Here is an 18,985-nt window from a genome sequence, read left to right on the forward strand (position 1 = left end):
CTTCATCTTGATATGAAGTGATGCCTAGGCCTTTGCATTTTCCACACTACTGCAGTTTACACTCAAACTGTACTTGATCTTAGCTTTGGCTAGCTGATTAATTTGTTGAGACTCTGTTCTCCTTATTATCATAAAGAATTTCATGGGTATACAAACCAAAAAAAAGGAAAAAGAAAAACCTTTTCCGGGAATTACTTACTTCTACCCGTGAATAAAGTGTCCAATAAAACCCTGGTCATTATTTTTCCACATTAGCATCCACGTGGCAACTCTCCCTCCTCTCTCTCTCTCTCTCTCTCTCTCTCTCTCTCTCTCTCTCTCTCTCTCTCCCCCTAATTATAGCTAGCTCTTCGTATAATAATTCGTCGTCGTTGATCACATGCCCAAACGCCCATGGCGACGCTACGAAGAGCTCTCTTTCGGCTCCATCAAACCCTAGACCTATCAGCAAACTCCTTCAGAGCTTCACAATCTCTTCTCAGGTTACGGATCCTCTCTCTCTCTCTCTCTCTCTCTCTCTCTCTGTGCTTATCGACGCCTCTTTCTTCGACCTTGTAGGCCTCATCTTGGATCGGTCTCTCGTTTCTACTCTGATGGCAGATCGATCGAGGTGGATTTCTCTAACGAGGAGAGCAAGCGCCGCCTTTATAATAGGTATATTTTCTTCTCTTATTCTACCTTAGTTATGATTTTTTTTTTTGGAGACAGTAACCTGAGTAATGATATCGGAAACGCAATTCGGTTGTTTGGAATCCTTAAAAGTTTTTTTCTCTTTATATGCATAGGTTGCTGTATAGGAGCAAGCAACGCGGGTTTCTGGAATTAGATTTGGTCTTGGGGAATTGGGTTGAGGAGAACATCCGTTCCATGGATGAGTTGCGGATCAAAGCACTTGTTGATGTCCTTGACCTGGTAAAGAAATAAAAAATCGAATAGCTTTATGTCGTTATGTGCCTTTTTCTTCTCCTCCTAAATGCTGTTCTTTTCTACTTTTGGTGTTCTTTCCTCCGTCATGTGTCTCTAGATGAGACCTTTGAACGGTTTGCATGAAGCCAATGGAAATGGTATTCCCACGAAATCCTTCCAGGAATTCATGTACATGGTCACTGGTTTTTCATCATGCCCTCCGCATGTAAGGGGTTATCACGGGCTAGTCTTAACCGGAGCTTTACATTTCCGGATCAGCTAAAGAAATCTCTCCCAGGATATGTAGCATACTTATTATCTTAATGACTTAGAATTGTTGACTTTTGCTGGTGGTAGTTTTAGTGAACCTCTTACTTTGTTGTTGCTAGCTCGACAATTGTGATTGCTGGTTTTAGGAGCTAACTTGTTTTTGATCTGCAAGTTGCTCTTCTGTTTCACAGATTTTTCTTCCCTTCAATTGTGATGGTATGTTTGGCTAGTAATAAGATGGATTATGAGGATTAAGGGAGAAAACGAGAGTGGCGAAATTGTTTTTAGAATAATTCGAAATGACTTTGAGGATCAGGAAGCATAGATAATATAAATCAGCTAAAGCTGCAGCATATTATGGTTTTGCATAGAATTATAGAAGAGTTTAAATGCTTATGCATAGAAGTAGGAGTTCTAAGAACTTGTCGAATATTAAGGATTGTGACAGTTAGGAATGGGATACCATTTGCTTAAGGCACCTGTTGTCTCAATGTAGTTTATTTGAGGTGGGGTTGTCCCTTTGTGTAGCTTCCATATTTTTAACAGTCATGCAGTTCTTTGATATGCTTAGTTACAGATATATATGGTCATGAGGAAACATCTCATATATGATTTTTCAGTAATTCTACATACAACTCCTTTAATGGTAGCAACTTGCAAGAATTCCCAAATTCAAAAACCATGGCTATTCAAATTACACCAAGTAATTCTATCAATTTGATTTGAAATGACCATTTTCTTATGTAATCGTAAATTTTTTTCTTGCTTATTATAATATTTATTGGTAGAAGCATCTAATAAAGAACATTTAGTCAACTAAGAACATGTAGCCATTCTTAGTTCTTGTCTAAGTGGAAACTGCTCTAAAACCAGAGTTATAGTTATTCCACAAAGATTGTGAAGTGATAGAACAGGCAAATTGGCTAGGGGTTCTAATATACCCAGTGGGAAGGTCAGAAATGTCTTTGAGTATAGCACAGTGATTAGACATGAGTTATGCCAATTTGAGTACTAATGCAACATCGGAGTGACTTGTTTGAGCTGGTTTGTGGAGGACAACAATTTATTTGTGCTGCATCTGGGCCAGCTAGTTTGGCCTCATTGCCTCTCATACGTTGGCATACGAACAAATCAACATGTGATCACATATATACACACCACCTGAATTGCTAAATGTTCTTTGGGAAATCAAGACAAGTAATACTGTATGCGATCTCTGCAAAAGATTTGTCCAGCAAACTTAAAGTGGAGTGAATCATAGTAAGAGATTTCTTGAGATCTGGGTTAGGAGAACTTTGATGTTATTTTGTGTCACAAGGTTGATAAGGAGAAGAACCTTTTTTTTTCTTTTGCACTTGATGGGTGAGACCTCTATTTAGCACATTGCTGAACCGAAACTGCAACTTGGCTATTGAAGGCCAACACACCACTACCAGGGTGGGACCTGGTCCTTGGAAGGAGAATAATGATTGGTAGAGAAGAATGGACACAACCTTCATTAAAGAGCTTATAGAGATTATGGGTCAACAAAAGCTCTTTCCTTTTGTGCCTATAACACTCAAATGACTATCCACTAAGAATATTTTATTTCTATGATTAAAGCAGTTGCATTTTGTATTGAGTATCATAAGAATTAGGTATGAGGTCTCATTATGATCGGCTTCTGACTGATTATTCAGGAAAATCCAGATTTATGGAAGTGGCTTACTGGCCAAGAGCAACCGCCAGAGGCAGTAAATAATAATCCTGTATGGCATATCAAACTAATGCTAGTTTTATTTTCTACCTTTCACGAGGTTTATTCTTTGTGCTAACATCTGTTTGTTTAAGTAGGTATTTACGGCTGTTCGGTCAAAGGTCATGGATAACCTTAACAACCATGCAGCTCCAGAGACTCGTTCGAGCCCTGGTCAACCATGGGTAAGAGGATGGGATGACAAGAGGGGGCTAGATGGTGGTCCAAAGTATGGGAACCAGTGATCTCGTATTCACATTAAGGAGGCCAATCAGTTTTAGCATATAAAAGTGAGCATTTTGTATAATATCCGCCTATAAACGAAAATAGTAATGGCTACTATATTCACGTCTATCTGCTTCTTGCCTGCAGCAACGCTGGTTAAGAATCAGTGTGATCCAATAATCATATTGTCCACTTGATTGGAATTGTAACTCCTGAAAGTTTTCCTGTTGCACCCTAGGCTGTAATTCCTATTGTGTCAACTTTTGAATAGGTAATATTGTATTTGCTTGAGAGCTTGTTGCATTTGGTGGTGTATCCAGGGAAATATTATTACGTTGTCCTCTGAATCGATAGTTTGAGAGTTATGTTTTCTAACTCATGAACGAATTGCTTGTTTCAAGTCTCTTCTAAGGGGATTTGCATGTTTTTTTTTTCAATGAACTCAAGTTTCTCAATATCCTTATTTAGCTCAGAAATGAAGCAGTTTCTTACTTAATTTGTTGTGGTACTCGCTTTGTATTCTGCTATTTCGTTTACAAGATTTTATCCCAGGAAGTTTAGGAGAAAGGGAAGTGATAATCATTTTATGCAGTCTTCTCCCCCAAAAGAAAATTTTGGGCAGAAAATAAATAAATAAAACACAATCAAATTGCGAGGAAGAATTCGATTGCATCTTGTTGCTAATTCACAGCCAAACGTGCCTGCCTTGTACTGATGGATCTTTGCAATGTTGGAATCCTTATTAGGTTGCTTTGAATCAACAAAGCAGCAGAAACTCTGCAGTTCAACATTTTAGAGCTCTTTTTCCACAGACAAGTTTATTGAAAAAGAATGGCACACAAAAGATAAGCTAATTGCAACATAATAACTCAGATGATCCATATATACACCTTGTTCCAGGTTACACGAATGATACAAGGAGGACAGCACATAATTACAGATAAAGTAATGAACGAATGAAGTGTAGATTCATGTTTCTCTTATATTACATACACTACAAGCGTGACTGATGAACATAGAATCATTCCACTAGAGATTCCATGAGTGCAGATAACTGAAAACAAAGAATACCATTTCAACATTAGATTATCCTAAAGATGGATGAAAAAGAATTAGCAGCAATTTCACCTTGGAGAACTAGGAGACAACGCCTTGTTGGGCTCTCATCACCAGTTCTTCAGTTGTAGTGCCTATGATCTCGTTTGCACGCTTCAAGGGAACACAAAAGATTCTACCAACAGAGTCCTGAATATGCAAGGTAACCAAATAATTTAAGTACAACAGGATCTGTACTCGTGTACCAGACTTCTAAAACTCAAGTACAGATATGGTTCTCAACTTCTCATGCCAGGATTTGGACAAGAAGCAAAATTGCTTGCTGCAACTTACAGATATGATAGCAAAGCTCGAGTATAGACATGAAAAACAATAATAAGTTCAAAATCTACTAGTGATCTCTATAAATGAGATGTGCGTGATTTTTAAGGTTGTATCTGATTTATCTAGAAAATACTAAGTTGCATGATTTCAAGCACTACCAGGAATTAGCTCCAGTATACTTCTTCAAATTTTCCATCTATTACTATAAGATATATTTCTTGTTCTCTGATTCATTCATTTCTTGTCCTGATTCTCCTATATTAGCAGTATCCTCTGTTTAAAATTTAATCAGCAGTTCAGCACCATAGTTGAGTATTCTTTCATGATCTGATTTTTATCGTCTACAAGCTTCAAATTAGTCATAGAAAAGAATCATTTTCAGCAATAAACCTTTGGCAGGTGATAAAAGTACAATAGCAAAGATTTCTAAGATAGAAAAGGCATATGAAGAGTAAGTTGGACTGGAATTGAAGAAGTAAACTCACCCTAGAAACAATACCGAACTTCTCCAGCTTCTTTACAGCATCCATGACATCAAAATTACATTGCTCGTCAAACTCTTCTTTAATGAGTTCTTCACACTGGTAATCAAGATCCTGCATGTCTTAGAAGTAATTAGTAAAAAAAGAAAACTGCACATGGTCTTTGACTTTATCTGAAATAAGGGATACCATGAAAAAGAAAGAAAAAAGCAACTTGTGATTTGTGATTTGTGAGATCTGCTCACCTGAATGGTTGCCTTTCCTTGCTCCATCAAAATATAGTATGCAATTATCACCTCTTTAACCTATAAATTAAGAGATGAGATGCTATTAGAAAATTAAAGAGATAAGTTGTCAGCAGAAATAAACAAATGCCTGCAAAGAATCATTTCTTGTTGTTAACACCTACTTCTTGTTGAATGACATCATCACACAGATGAAGAAGTGTGCCCTTCCCACTATCCAGTTGTTTGTCATACATTGACTTTGTGATCAAGTTTTGGTAAGTTGCCATGTTTTGCTGAAACCTGCATGGCAATTGATAAATCAACAAGATGATGCATTAATAATTAAAAAAGGGAACCAACTTTCCCGTGGATTACTGAACATGAAAAATTACTTCATGTATCACCCAACACAAAAACCATAAAATGTAAAATGAATAAGAAAAAGTGTATATCAGTGGTCATGGACACCAGTATCAGTAAATGCTAAACCATGCAACATAATAGATCAGGAACCACAAACATAGGCCTGATTAAATGATATCCTGTTTATTGAGGGCAAGTAATATTTGAAGCATCTAAAAGTAAACCTATCCTATATAATCTGGAGTAACAACCCCATACAAAATATACACATAAGATAGGCAGGGGAGACCTTGGCACAACAAACACACACATAAAAAGAGCTTTAATCATGAAAAATGCACTTACGTGAAGTAGACCTTGGCACAGTAGCCAATCAAACCAGATAAAACAGCTATAACAACCCAAATGTCAGCTTTAGGCATCTCAAGTGAACTAATTAGAGTAACCTGCAAAAAGTAAATCATGAGATGGAGCCATTCCCTTGAATAAAAGTAATATGTAAAGTATCTGGGACTTACAAGACCAAGCACAACGGAAATAAGGAACTTGACCCAGTCCATCGGTGTTAAACTAGGATTCTTCTTTTCAGGCTACGAGATAATGATCCAATCTCAGCGACTAACTCATGCAGAAAAGTTTAATTCTAAATGACAAGCATTGTTCCCATAATTTTCTGGCAGTATCTCACCAGAACAATCTCCATATCAGCCATTGGAATATTCTTGAAATGTTTTACAAAAATTCCACGATCTGCTTTTGTTTTTGTGATAGCCTTCCTGTAAAGTTAATTTAGCATCCCCATTAGTACCACGTTCCCCAATGGGCTATCAAAAATCTCACAAGTTCCTCTATAAAATGATAATTATAATTGCAATTTTCCTTCATATAGCATTATCAGTAACAATTTAATATGTATTATAATCAAAAGACATCCTCAGTAACTAACAGACAGTATAAAATCTAACAAAATCCCCTTATCAAATATAAGCTCATAATTAAAAGGAGCATTTACAGAAATTTCTACCTGTACACCACAATCATCCTATCAAACGTAGGCTCTTGAATTGTGATATTGCTGAACAGGTTTTTCATGCTGTAAGAAATTTTCATATGCATCTATCAGAGGAAGCTAAAGTTACAATGCAAAGATCGATAATGAATGAAGCAGAGTAACTAGAACCTTAGCTCCATGTTTTCAATTCGAATACGCTCAACAGATAATTCCGTTTCTTCTACTTCAGCAGTTATTTCATCAGTTTTCTTTGTGTCCTGTTTGGACCTCAAATGTCTCTTTCTAGAGAAGAAACTTTGAAGCCTGTGGTCATAATAATTCATAAAATTGCACTTGCAAATCAGTTTTGTACTAGGAGATTGCACAAAATGATAACGACGGAAAAGCTAAAGAGAGCCTCACCTAGTAACTCTGAGTAACCACATCCAAATACGTGATATGATCATATCCAGTTTCTCCATAAAAAAATAGTCTGTTGTACGGTCAATCCCAATGCCCCGACGAAAAATGATATACTACAATTCATGAAGTAGTGAAAAGATTTAGTATAGGAAACATTAGAATTTTGAATATAAAAATTCCTAAGAAGAATCAACAGCCAATTACAGAAAGTTTCTTCTATTTTTCAAGAAAAATAGAGTATATGATTAATAACAAAACCTTGCTAGAATATAAGTATCGAAGAGAAGCTCTTGACAATGATGAATGAGATGTCCACATTAAATGCTCAATACGTGAAGGAAATATAATCAAGACACTGCAAGACAAAAGACTAAAGAAAGGGTCTAATGCACTCTTTCTACTTAGTTCCACCAACAAATTCTAAAATGAATACTACCAAAACAAAGTTCGGCATTTGATGAATCACCCGGAAGAAAATAAAGCATGCAGTTGCTGTACAAATCCACAGGCTAGCCTTGACTAGAAATGTGCAACCCAGTGCAGAAGAGCTTGGAATCGAGCATCAGGCCTAGTAAACATAATTAACCTTAGAACTGGGCCATGAGGTTATTATCAATTAAGTACCCATAAATATTGCACCATAAATTGAGTTAGCATATGGTGGTAGGCAAGAACACTGCAAGTCAGTAACCCATTGGCACGGTATGCACTGACAGCATTGTGGCATAGGTGGTTAGTTCTATTGTTGCAATTACGACACTGAACTTAGAAAGTCTCATTTTCATAGTAGACCAACATACTGAGTGAACACACAGGAGCTGAGGGCCAACACACTTAAGCCGTTGCACCTTTAGTTATACTAGTATATGACACTAGCATTGTACATGTCAGCCCCTGATGTGGCCCACATGGTAAAGCAATGGATATAATATAACAAGACATCACTTATATAGTTATATTTTACTTTTGAATTGGTCATCATCTCTTCCCTTATCAAGAAGTGTGGAGGTCTTGACAACTGAGTATAATGATATTGGATTAAAAAAAATGAGAAGCTATATAGGAGGTCAAGTTGTATATAATACGAAATAAGCTGAGGTTGGCATGAGACTCTATTTTGACAATCGGCCAGGTTCTTAGAAAAGTTTCTTGTGCTACTCATTGCACCAAAGAAACATGCCCAAGCACAAGAATAGGTTATTGTCTAAGTGAAAAGTCAGAGAAAGTTTGAACATATGCACACTCGAATGGTTAAAACTTCAAACACATGCATTCCCTATGTATGTAAATATCCATGCCAACTAGATGTGTATATCAAAGTCATCAAGAAACACCAGCCAGTATCTTTATGTTCATGTGGAGAGATACCCTGTCCCATGTTGCTGCATCTAAATTTTGGAACTTGACTTGTCAACCAGTTGTATCTGTCATTGTCATCATATGGCAACCATGTCTCTATGCCATCTATATCAAAGTTCCAGATAGCAGATCCAAGATTATGACAATATCATAATGAAAATGTAACCCAAGATATTTCATCTCCTAGCTACTAAATCATACATCAAACACATGTGCAGCTATAATCCAACATCAAGAAAAAAATGAGGTTGTCAAGTATAAACAATTTTAACAGTATTGCAGCTATGAAGCTTCTAAAGTTTTTCAATGATAGCACAAAAGAACTGATATCCACATAGCATTTTTTTGTTAGCACTAAATGCTGAAAAATAGCATATTTCAGACAAGTCGAGTAAGTGATGTTCTCACATGAGAACTTGGTGAAAAGGAAAATATGATACCATGTAAAGGGTTCAGGATAGAAACTTGGGTTTTCATGTTCACTTGAAGGTCAACCTGAAATCTAAACAAATCAAGCATTCAATTGGGATATTAAAAACTCCTCCATGTGACATCTACCTCGAATAACCAACTGGCTAGCTTAACAAGTTTCACTACTATGCCCATTGCAGTGACCTCCTCTAATTCACTTGTTAACATCATGAAGTTACTAATAAAATTTGAGATGCATATTTTTTAAGTATCGAGTAACTTTTTTAAAAGGGCAACTAAAATCCAAGTATAAGAGTCAGCTCCCAGAAGTCAGTACTACTCAAAGAATTGTTCTACACTACTTTACTTATGATAGCCATTTTGCTTGTGATTTCGTTGTGAATGGTTGAAAAAGGAATGCACAATATTGAGTAGCATGTGGTGCTATCATATAAACAGAAACTGCAGAGGGCGTGCAACTCGTTTCCAGGGGGAAATCAATGTTTAGGAATTCTAGGTTGAAATGTCAAATGAAAATGATTATTCTGCACCAAATAGATGAAGACAATATGAACAATCACAATTGTGCATTCCATGGAGAACAGGGCAGCACATTAGATAGAGAATATTATTCATGGGAGTAAGAGTTTAGTACTTGAGAGAAAGTATATATGCACAGAGAGATTGCAAGTATGTCTAGCCACAACAAACAATTGGCAAGTTTATAATCAGGAGCAGAAAAGAAGAAGAATAAAAATTCTTTAGGAAACTTTAAGTTTCATATATGAGACAAAATTGTCGAACATATCTTATTGAAGGAAAAAAAATCCCATTACTGGATAGGAGAGTACCTTATCAGAGAATTCTGGGAGGTTGCTGTAGGGATGATCTCTAAAGTACCTCGGCAAGAGTTCTTTGTCCAGCTACAATTGTCCAAGAAATCAGAGTTAATCAGATGCACTAAATATATATATGTAGGATCAATCAAATATATTAGGCAAAAGTTACCGAGAGCAAAATATGGAATCATTATTAAACCTTAGATTCATCCACATTAATTGGTAGGTTTAAGAGATATTGCCCAGACTGTGCAACATCATACTCCTCATCAGTTACCAGCTTGAAGTTGCTCTTTTCCATTATCTGCTTCAAGTAAAAATATTTACATATTGAAAGATCAGATTAGAAGTTTCTTACAAAAGCTTTAACGCAAACGTCCCAGACAACTTGGGGATGAAGAGTGAAGTTAGAAACATTAGAACAGAAATTGAAGTCCATCACATATGGACAACCATGACTTCAAAACACAATGCAACAACTAATCAACCTGGAAAAGATATGTCAGAAAATTGAGTTCAAGTTTATCAATCTCGTCCTGATGCAAATTCTGCTGTTCCAACCTCTTGCCACCATCCACAGGATCAAATAGAGAGTATAGTTGCTGCAAATCAAAATACTACCAATCATTTAAAGCTCACAGAAGGAAAGTTGACGAGACTTTTCACATAATAATCACAATTAAAATGAAATGAGCACCAATAAGCATTACCATCAGATCCTCAAATTGCAGAAGATACCAAGCCCGAATCGTGTACTCAACTCTCTTGCAGAGCTTCAGGAACTCATTCCGGTCAGAATCATCCACTGGAAAAGAATCAAGATTCTAAATTTCACAGTCCATATGAACATGCAAAATTATAGAAAGACATGGACTGCAAAGATCATATAGGGAGGGAAAAAAATTTTGAAGACCCACAAAGGCAGCACTTAGGGGAGTGCTTGGTTGTGGAAAGAGAGACTCCGCGAACTCCTCTACTCTCCTAAATCTACTCCTTCTCCCCAAGCTATGGAGAGTGACTCCCTCCTTTTTTTCTCTTTCATCATCGCTCTCCAAGCCTCCCCTCTCTTTCCACTCCCCATTTTATAAAAAATCTCCTAGTCTTTAAACTACAATTTTAGAAGTACCAATATATAACACCACGAAAAGAAAAAGAAAACATTTCAAATTAGGGCAGTAAAAGCGAGAAAAAAAAAAAAACAACAACAACAACAACAACAGAAAGCAAGAGAATGAATCGAAAAGGAACAGAGAAGAACAGGGTTACCGATGAGATTGGCGAGCTTGATTATGAGCTTGGGTTTGATTATAGGGATCACGGATTCGCGCTCGAGGCGTATCACCTCCTTCCCCTTCTCCATGCCTAATGTAGCGAGAGAGATGAGATGAAAGAGAGAGACTTGTAATGAGCTAATATATAAATGAGCAGCAATGGATTCGAAGGCGAGGAAAAGGGATAAGCGAGCGTGGAGGCAAATCAGATTCGTCGCGTGGTCGATACTTCTTTAATTTGTGCTGCGACACGTGATGATGACGGCTGAAATTTTTATCCGAAAATAAATAATAAATAACAGAATGTTTGGCGCCGTTTTTTTATTACTGCAAACTCCTCCTTTTCTCTTTTTTTTTGGGGGGGGAATATGCCAAAAAAAACTCTTTTTTTTTCATATAATTCGAGTCCTATCTTATTGCTTTTATTTAAAAAAATTCTTTTTTAATAAAATATTTAGAAAAATGTCTGAGTTAATTTAACCTCGTAATCTCATATTAACTTAACAAAACAATAAATTTTCTGTTTTATTTAGATTGATATTTCTAAAATTTCAGAGTTATCCCTACTATCTTATTCTGAAAAGTGTTAAATAAAATGTTGAGGATAATTTTATAATTTGAAAATTATTAATTTAAATAAAACATAATATTCCTATTTTGTTAAGCTAAAATGAGAAAACAAATAAAGTATGACTGGAAAAAACAATGCAGGGGCTTTTCTTGCAAATTTCCCTTCTTTTTTAGAAACTTTATAAATTGCACCTGCATGTTTTAGATCTTTATGATTAAGCCCTTAACTTTTGCTTTAATTAGCTTATACAAATTTATGAGGTTGGATCGTAAATTATCAAAATTCCAATGGATAATTACACTAAAAAATTTTGGACTATCATTTATTTTCATATGTACCCCTTCATTTTCTTATATTAACTCTCTTGAAAAAAAAACCCTCACCTTCTACGTTAACCAAAAGCATCAAATAATTATTTTATTTTTCTCTTTCCTTTTCCAAAAATAATGATGAAATAGTCTCAGTGGACTTAAACTTGATTATGTGACACCTACTTTGTTATTCTTCAAAGGAATTATATATATATATATATATATATATATATATATATATATTCCTTCAGCATTTGGAAGAAATTATTGAGTAAACTAGAGACAAAAGCTAAGTTGTAGACTGGTACGGAGCAGGGATTATAACGCACAAATTACTTGTTGCTTAAATTAATAAAGAAGCTCAATATAATAATAATAATAATAATAATAATAATAATAATAATAATATATACATCCATGTTTTGCCAAAATTTGGTGGGCTATTGAATGATATGATTGGCATGCATTCACAATTATTGAGGTGGCTGTCGTCGGTTGGTGTGATGTTATTTTCCTCGATCTTTCTTTAGTGAGAATGCCATTGTGACCTTATTCAGTTATTTTTAGTTCAAAAGAGCACGAATGCTCTTCATTTTGTGAACTTTTCTTTCTTTTTCTTTTTCTTTTACCAATTAGATGAATTTGAAAGAATAAATGCTCACTCTGTTTGGCACCTAGATAATGCGCGATTCTCTTCTGCCGTCTCCAATGCTCTCGATGAATCTAAGTGATGTTAGATGTGTTCTCTGGTCTCCCATCTCCTTTCCTTGGAGCATCAAATCTCCAAAAATTCAAGCACATAGCGGTAATTTGAAACTCTAATTTTACATGTCAAAACAACTAAAAGATTTAAAAGTGGCGTGCACAAGAAAATTTAGTAGAGATTTGGATCATAATTGAAGTTAAAAGCCTAGAACTGGAGATAGCAACAGTTAATCCAGGGGCTAAATTATATGGCAAGCATAAAGTAATTTACTTTCATCAGTACGATTAATCATTACATATGATGCCAACACTAGCTAACCAGATGAAAACTCCCATCAATGTTAAATTATCATTCTCACATGAATTGTGTAAATCAACAATCTCCTGATCCTACTTGCCCTCCGACGAACTTATATCTTTGTTCCCTTTTACGACCTCCATCTCCCTCGCCTTCCTAACCCTGTATTTGTACCTCTTAGCAAAAAATAGAAATGCACAGAAGTTGATGATACTCAGACCGGCCAATAGCCAATACAAGTAATCGAACCTCCCAGTATTTATGTTCTGAGCGAGCCATGACGAGCGCCCCTCAGCCTCATTTCCTGTGATCGAATTGATAATGTTGTTCAATATGGTTGCGACAAAGCAGCCAAGACCACCAGCCACAGCAGCATAGGCAGAGCCAATACTCCTCATGGCATCTGGAGCCTCCTGATAAAGAAACTCCAGGAGAGCCACAATGCAGAAGACTTCAGCTATTCCGATCAGGCAATATTGTATCAACAACCAATATGCACTCAGATTTGGCATAGGAGACAGGAAGAGGGATTGAAAACCATGCTCGATGGCATAATTCCTTCTGTACCTCTCAAAAACCCCAGCCCATGCCACAGAAAGGATGGAAATCACCAGGCCTAGGCCTACTCTTTGAAGCTGTGATGCACCCTGAGGGTGACCTGTGATGCGGCGTGCCACGGGAGCAAAAGTTGAATAGTAGAGGGCCAGAATGAGGAAGATGCTCAAACCGGGAAATACGGGCATACATGTGACCGGTAGTTTCAGGTGGCCCAAGTGAGTGTTCAGTGTATATGCTTGTTGGACGGATAGAGTCAGGAATTCTGTCAGGATTACACTCAGCATAATTGTGCAGCTAGGTATTGGCAGAAGCTTCAGTAATATCTTAACCTCTTCAACTTGTGTAACTGTACAAAGCCTCCACGGACTGGGAGCTGTGCCGTCCTCTTTTAGCTGCAGAGCAGCCTTATCCAAACACCTGAGCATTCAAATAAGCATGGTCAAGTGCATACTGATGGTCATTTCACATAAAACAAACTAAATAAAAATATAAATAGATTTGAGAAACTTCAAGTTGGAGATCAATATTATTACCAATTCGGAGAGAATTGGGTGGAATCTATATTTGTATGACCTAGTCCAGTTTTAAGGAAAGAACAACTGATCAGCGTACACAGTTTAAACTTTAAAGTACCTGAAATCATTGGTGTGTTCTATTTTCTCACTACCCTTGATGGCAGATCTTTTCCCTGGAAGCTCATACAGGCCAATAAAGTCACTGCTAGAGAAAGGGATATTTCTCTTTCTGAAAGCGGCAACTAAAACCTGAGCAACTCGTGTGAAAGGGCTACCCCCTGGTAGCCTATGCCTGTACAGTGGTGTGCCGACAAAAAAGACTGCATTTGAGATGCCCATTGCAAGGGCCAGAGAACCAAAAGCAGAGCCCCATCCATGTTCCATTTGAATGTAGACAACCATAGTGAAGGCCACAATTGCTCCAACTGTAACAGAAAGATAAAAGAAATTAAAGAACCTATCTAAATGAGCCTTGTAGTCTTTACTCCTCTCATCAAACTGGTCAGCTCCAAAAGATGAGACACAAGGCCTTATCCCTGTGGCTCCAAAAGCTGTAACATAAAGAACCACATAGAGGTATAGCATCTGCCACGGCTTCGCTTGTTCACAAGTGCCCAGGAGTACAGATAGTTGATCACAATCAGCTTGATTCGGTACAAAAACACTCATGGTAGCGCATAAGGTTATTCCAGTCAAACCCTGGATGATAGGTTATAGAATGTTAAACTTCTTAAGAAAAGTAGTACGAGAAATGGTTCCTCCATGTCTTCTTAAACAACAGAAGATACCTTTAAAATCATCTAGTGGGAAAAGGTGTTCTGTCAAGTGTCAACAAAATTGGTACCAGTCTCCACCATACTATATCAATGCTTATAAATTATAAAGGACGAATTTCAAGGTTACTTTCAGAGCAGATATAAGTACAATATCTATTTCTTAAAAGGGTGCATAGTTCAAAAGGCACATAGATTTTCATATTTGAACTATTAAAGAAACACGGTGTCCTCAGGACTTCTGTATCTTATGTCACAAACCTCTCACAGTGGGAAGGTATAAACTGTAAAATGGGACGTTTGTTGATAATATCACCAATCCACCTCTCCATATTTTGAAATCATATCTAATAAATTTATTGCCTTGGAAACATCGGGGCACCCATGCCGACATTACCACTGTTGAACTCATTAAATGATACCTACATAAACTTACTCCAGGCTAAGCAGACAGCATCCCACATGCAACAAGATAGGTATCATCAAGAATAAACTTCAGGTTCTAATGTCATGAATCATTGCAGAAAGATAAAGGCAAGCAGAGTTTTCATTACTAAGTGTCAAATATACCTGAACCATCAAATAACAAAGAAAAAGGATAAATATAAGTGCCAAAAATTTCTGCCACTAATCAGTAAAAAAAGTAAGCAGAGAAAAAGTCGCTTAGTAGTTATTAACTTATTATCAGCTTCAAATTCATGGTTTCTGAAACTTTCCAATTTCGGAAGGGAGATCACATGATTTGAAAAGGAGTAATACAGGACATCACTTGAAACAAGAAAAATGTTCATACCAAAAGATAGATAGTAGTGAATATAGCAATTGTCCAATATCTACCGAGATAAGCGTCAGCCAGAAAACCACCCAGCACAGATGAGGCCTGTGATATCCCCAGAAAGTTGTTCACCACATTAGCCGAGCTTGTAAATGGCCGATGCATGATGTAGAACATGAATGTCACCATATTGACTGACAGCCCAAAGTATGCCATTCTCTCCGCCATTTCGTTACCTGTTTGCAATCATATCTGACTTACAATGAGGTAAGTCTTATAAAAGTTCAAGATTTGAATTGCAAATGTTCAGACAAAAAAGCACAGGAATATTATGTTGCCACTTTTCTAACAAAGATAGCACAAAGACACTATAGAGTTATAATATATAAATCATTGATACATCAAAATATAGCAGTGATTACGATGTTTCTAGGAAGAACTCAGTACTAAAATATATGCAAAAGAATGAACTATAAATTTTGTTCTTCAATTTTACGAAACAGGACTATATGTCATGCTTTCACAATAATTAATAAAATTATGCTAGTATCAGGGGAAAAAACTAGTAGCCAAAGAGAGATCAGAGACCAAAATGTGAACAGAGGTAATAAAAGTTGATGAAAAAATTAAACATTCTTTCTCGTTATTTCTTTCATATTCATAAATGACACTGTCTACATATATGCAAATTTCCACTAAAGTAACTGAAAACTTGCTTGTTCCAGCAAAGTAATAGTCTATCAGTCAGAATCTTTCAATAGAACTAAGAGAAGAACGCTTTTTTTTTTTCAATAAAAAGACAATAAAGCATTTCAAAGGAACAAATACGAGAAGAAGGAAAATACAGGATAGGTTACCAACCAAAGATGAAGAAAGCTGCAATCCATCCCCCAGTCTTAGAGAGATCCTCGATTGGCTTCCCCCTTATGTTCACTGGTGTTGTCCCAACCGAGACATACTCCCCACCCATCGCCTTTGGGAATTGCCTCTCATCACTCTCAGCAAAATGGATTCCGAGCTTCTTTCTCTGCATATAAGCCATGATTCCCTTTCCGTCCTCCCCTGCACTCCCCATTTGCGACCTCTCTGGCACGCTCTCTGGCGACTGGATCTCAATCGACCCCATCTCTCAAACACCAAAAGGAAACAAGGTTCAAGGAGTCCTCGGAAACCCCTTTAGCTCCAAAAAGATCAACCTGAGAAACAAGACCCAGGGATCTCCAGAATATCCCCTAAAGCTCCAAATAAGAAATCTTTTTCCAGGATAACAACGGTATGAGCCACATTCGTACTCTTTAACACGAAAAAACAAGACTTACACAAAAACAAAAAAGAAAATAAAAACCCAATTTTGCCAACGAAACAAGGACCAGGGAGCTCTACTAGACCTTCTTAAACACCAGAAAGATCCAAATGTTTCTATATAAAGAAGATCGAAGAGCCCCGATGTATCACCCACAGCCGCAGATTTTCCTCATGCCGTGCAACAACGAGGCTTGAAGGCATCATGGATATGTGATGGGCGGGCAATTAAAGCGTTGCCCACCCAATTGTTCTGCTCGGACATTTGAATGTTTGGCACAATAAATGCCGACAGAGAGATATATATAGAGAGAGAAAATTTATATACATACATATATATATACACACACAGAGAAAGAGAGAGAGAGGCCATTAATGGCCTCAACTGTGAGATAGAAGCTGATTGAAATCCGGCTGCGAGCTTCGAAGGGACCCACGACATGGATTCCTCGCCGCAGTTATCGATCGACCCAACCACCATCGTTTTCAAATTGAAATTTGGAGATGTAGGATTTGAAAACCTAGGGTTTAGCTAACTAGGCTTAAATATCTCGACTTCTCTAGAAATAAGGCCGTTGGACGATTTTAATGGCCGCGGAAGAACTTCTATGCGTTCGGACGCGAGATCGCGTTCGGTAATTTTTTTTTTTTTTTTTTGAGTAAGGAGCTAGATTTAGCTATTAATAATTGGCTCACATGGGTAATGCCCCATCTCGCCCAAAACATACATCTCGTGAGGAATTGGTTCCCCGCTCGGATTATTCCGGCCCGAGTTGCAACCAATCCCCTCGGCGCAGCCCAGTCGACAAGCCTATTACATTTTCTTCTTACATATAGCCAGTCCATTCATCTGAGCTTTGCAGTCACGTATGATGTTTTGAATCTGCCAAGGGCAAGGGCTGTCCTCCTTCATTATCTTCACCAAGACCTCTAAATTCGACTCCACCTCCACTGGCTGCTCCTCCCTGAGTAGGCTCAGTCCCATTTGTAGAGCCTATGCCTCCGCGTATAAGGGCGACACCGCCGGCGCTAGTTCCCACTTGACCAATACAAGCCTTCCCCTGTCGTCTCGAATGATTGCCCCGGCTCCTGCTTGGCAAGCTCTAGTGCGAAAGGCCCCATCAGTGTTTAGTTTTACACGTCCTTCCCGTGGTCTGCGCCACTCGGTTTGCTCTTGCCTTCCTTCCGTTGCTCTGATGGTCGTGGTCGAAACATACTCGTCAGTCATGCAGAGGCTACGCCTCGCCACGGCATCTGTCGCCTCCAAGCTCTCACCAAAGGCCACTCGATTGCGCTGCTTCCAGATGCCCCAGCACGTGGTCGCTATTAGTGCCCTGATATAGTCGTCACCCACCGTTCTCCTCCCCCATGCCATAGTTATCCATTCCGAACTCACTGAAGCACTCAACTCTGCAAACTCCGATTGTGCCTTACCCAGCTTGGTCCACACTTCTTTGCTATATCGACATGCATAAAACAAATGGTCGATGGCCTCCGTGAACAGTCCGCAGAGGCAGCACCTATCCTCTCCTCCTATGCGGATAGCATGCAACATTTCTTTAGTAGGTAATCTTCCCCATAGGAGCTTCCAGCAAAACATACGTACCTGAGGCGCCACCTTCAGCATCCACAGCCCATGCCAGCCAAGCCACACTTCGCCCTCTGTAGGCTTGAGAAATTGATAGATGGATGCAGCCTTCGGAACCCCTAGTCGGTGTGGCCACCATATCCAAGTATCCTTGGCCTCCGACTCAGCCAGGTTGGTGCAGGCTATCTCAAACGCCAACTCCACTCCAACCACTCCCACAAGATTATGCCTGCTACTCGTAAGGCTCCGCAAAACCTCCACAACTGAAAGGTCCAGTCTCAATAGCTCCAAGTGCATAACACGCGGTTGCCACCTCCATCGCACGACCGACGTCCACTCGTGTCAGTTCCATCGCCAATCAGTTTCCGGCAGCCCATTCTAATGTCGCGTTCGATAATAGTTGCTTTGGCTGCAAAAGGGAATGACGGGGGCAACGAGGGGTTTCTCTGCAGCCCGTATTGCACGAATTTGCTGCATGTGAGATACTTGGCAGTTTATGCCATATGTCGATGTGTATGAACCCTAAATAAAAGTACAAAGATCGGTCGTAGAAAGAGGTTGAATTAGTTCAATTCGCTGAGTCGAGTCGAGCCCAAATAAAAATTGTTAAATGGTTAGATTCAATGATTTGGCTTAACTCCATCAACGACAATGCACTGGGCTAGGTGAATGTCTCAGCAATATTTAATTATGAGCAATAGCTCAAA

General features: G+C 38.1%; 3 protein-coding genes across 5 annotated transcripts; 1 reads left to right on the forward strand and 2 right to left on the reverse strand.

Moving 5' to 3' along the window:
- Positions 1 to 256: 256 nt before the first annotated feature.
- On the forward strand, positions 257 to 3,547 carry LOC140801773 (succinate dehydrogenase assembly factor 2, mitochondrial). Its single transcript, XM_073157052.1, has 5 exons — positions 257 to 482; positions 559 to 654; positions 786 to 912; positions 2,856 to 2,924; positions 3,010 to 3,547. Exons 1-5 carry the CDS (start codon positions 394 to 396, stop codon positions 3,154 to 3,156), a joined length of 528 nt encoding a protein of 175 aa, XP_073013153.1. The 5' UTR covers positions 257 to 393; the 3' UTR covers positions 3,157 to 3,547.
- Positions 3,548 to 3,990: 443 nt separating this feature from the next.
- LOC140802275 (uncharacterized) lies at positions 3,991 to 11,083 on the reverse strand. Its single transcript, XM_073157742.1, has 16 exons — positions 10,878 to 11,083; positions 10,322 to 10,416; positions 10,100 to 10,213; positions 9,811 to 9,915; positions 9,624 to 9,695; positions 7,003 to 7,115; positions 6,769 to 6,903; positions 6,613 to 6,681; positions 6,277 to 6,364; positions 6,107 to 6,178; positions 5,934 to 6,034; positions 5,408 to 5,525; positions 5,244 to 5,303; positions 5,002 to 5,112; positions 4,265 to 4,381; positions 3,991 to 4,190 (listed from the first exon to the last, which is right to left on the reverse strand). The coding sequence occupies exons 1-15, from the start codon at positions 10,969 to 10,971 to the stop codon at positions 4,274 to 4,276; spliced, it is 1,455 nt and encodes a 484-aa protein (XP_073013843.1). The 5' UTR covers positions 10,972 to 11,083; the 3' UTR covers positions 3,991 to 4,190; positions 4,265 to 4,273.
- A 1,630-nt stretch (positions 11,084 to 12,713) lies between these two features.
- LOC140801611 (protein NRT1/ PTR FAMILY 6.1) lies at positions 12,714 to 17,379 on the reverse strand. Of its 3 annotated transcripts, none has more exons than XM_073156793.1 (4): positions 16,250 to 17,379; positions 15,407 to 15,624; positions 13,959 to 14,539; positions 12,714 to 13,742 (listed from the first exon to the last, which is right to left on the reverse strand). In XM_073156793.1, the coding sequence occupies exons 1-4, from the start codon at positions 16,512 to 16,514 to the stop codon at positions 12,860 to 12,862; spliced, it is 1,947 nt and encodes a 648-aa protein (XP_073012894.1). In that variant the 5' UTR covers positions 16,515 to 17,379; the 3' UTR covers positions 12,714 to 12,859. The 3 variants fall into 3 exon arrangements, with proteins under 3 accessions (XP_073012894.1, XP_073012896.1, XP_073012895.1); XM_073156795.1 differs by having other exon boundaries at positions 13,959 to 14,265; positions 15,451 to 15,624; positions 16,250 to 16,652; XM_073156794.1 differs by having other exon boundaries at positions 15,407 to 15,640; positions 16,250 to 16,386.
- Between the last annotated feature and the right edge of the window lie 1,606 nt (positions 17,380 to 18,985).

Source organism: Typha latifolia, chromosome 15 (genome assembly GCF_019914945.1).
Source record: "Typha latifolia isolate L0001 chromosome 15, TyphaL0001v2, whole genome shotgun sequence".
NCBI lineage: Eukaryota > Viridiplantae > Streptophyta > Magnoliopsida > Poales > Typhaceae > Typha > Typha latifolia.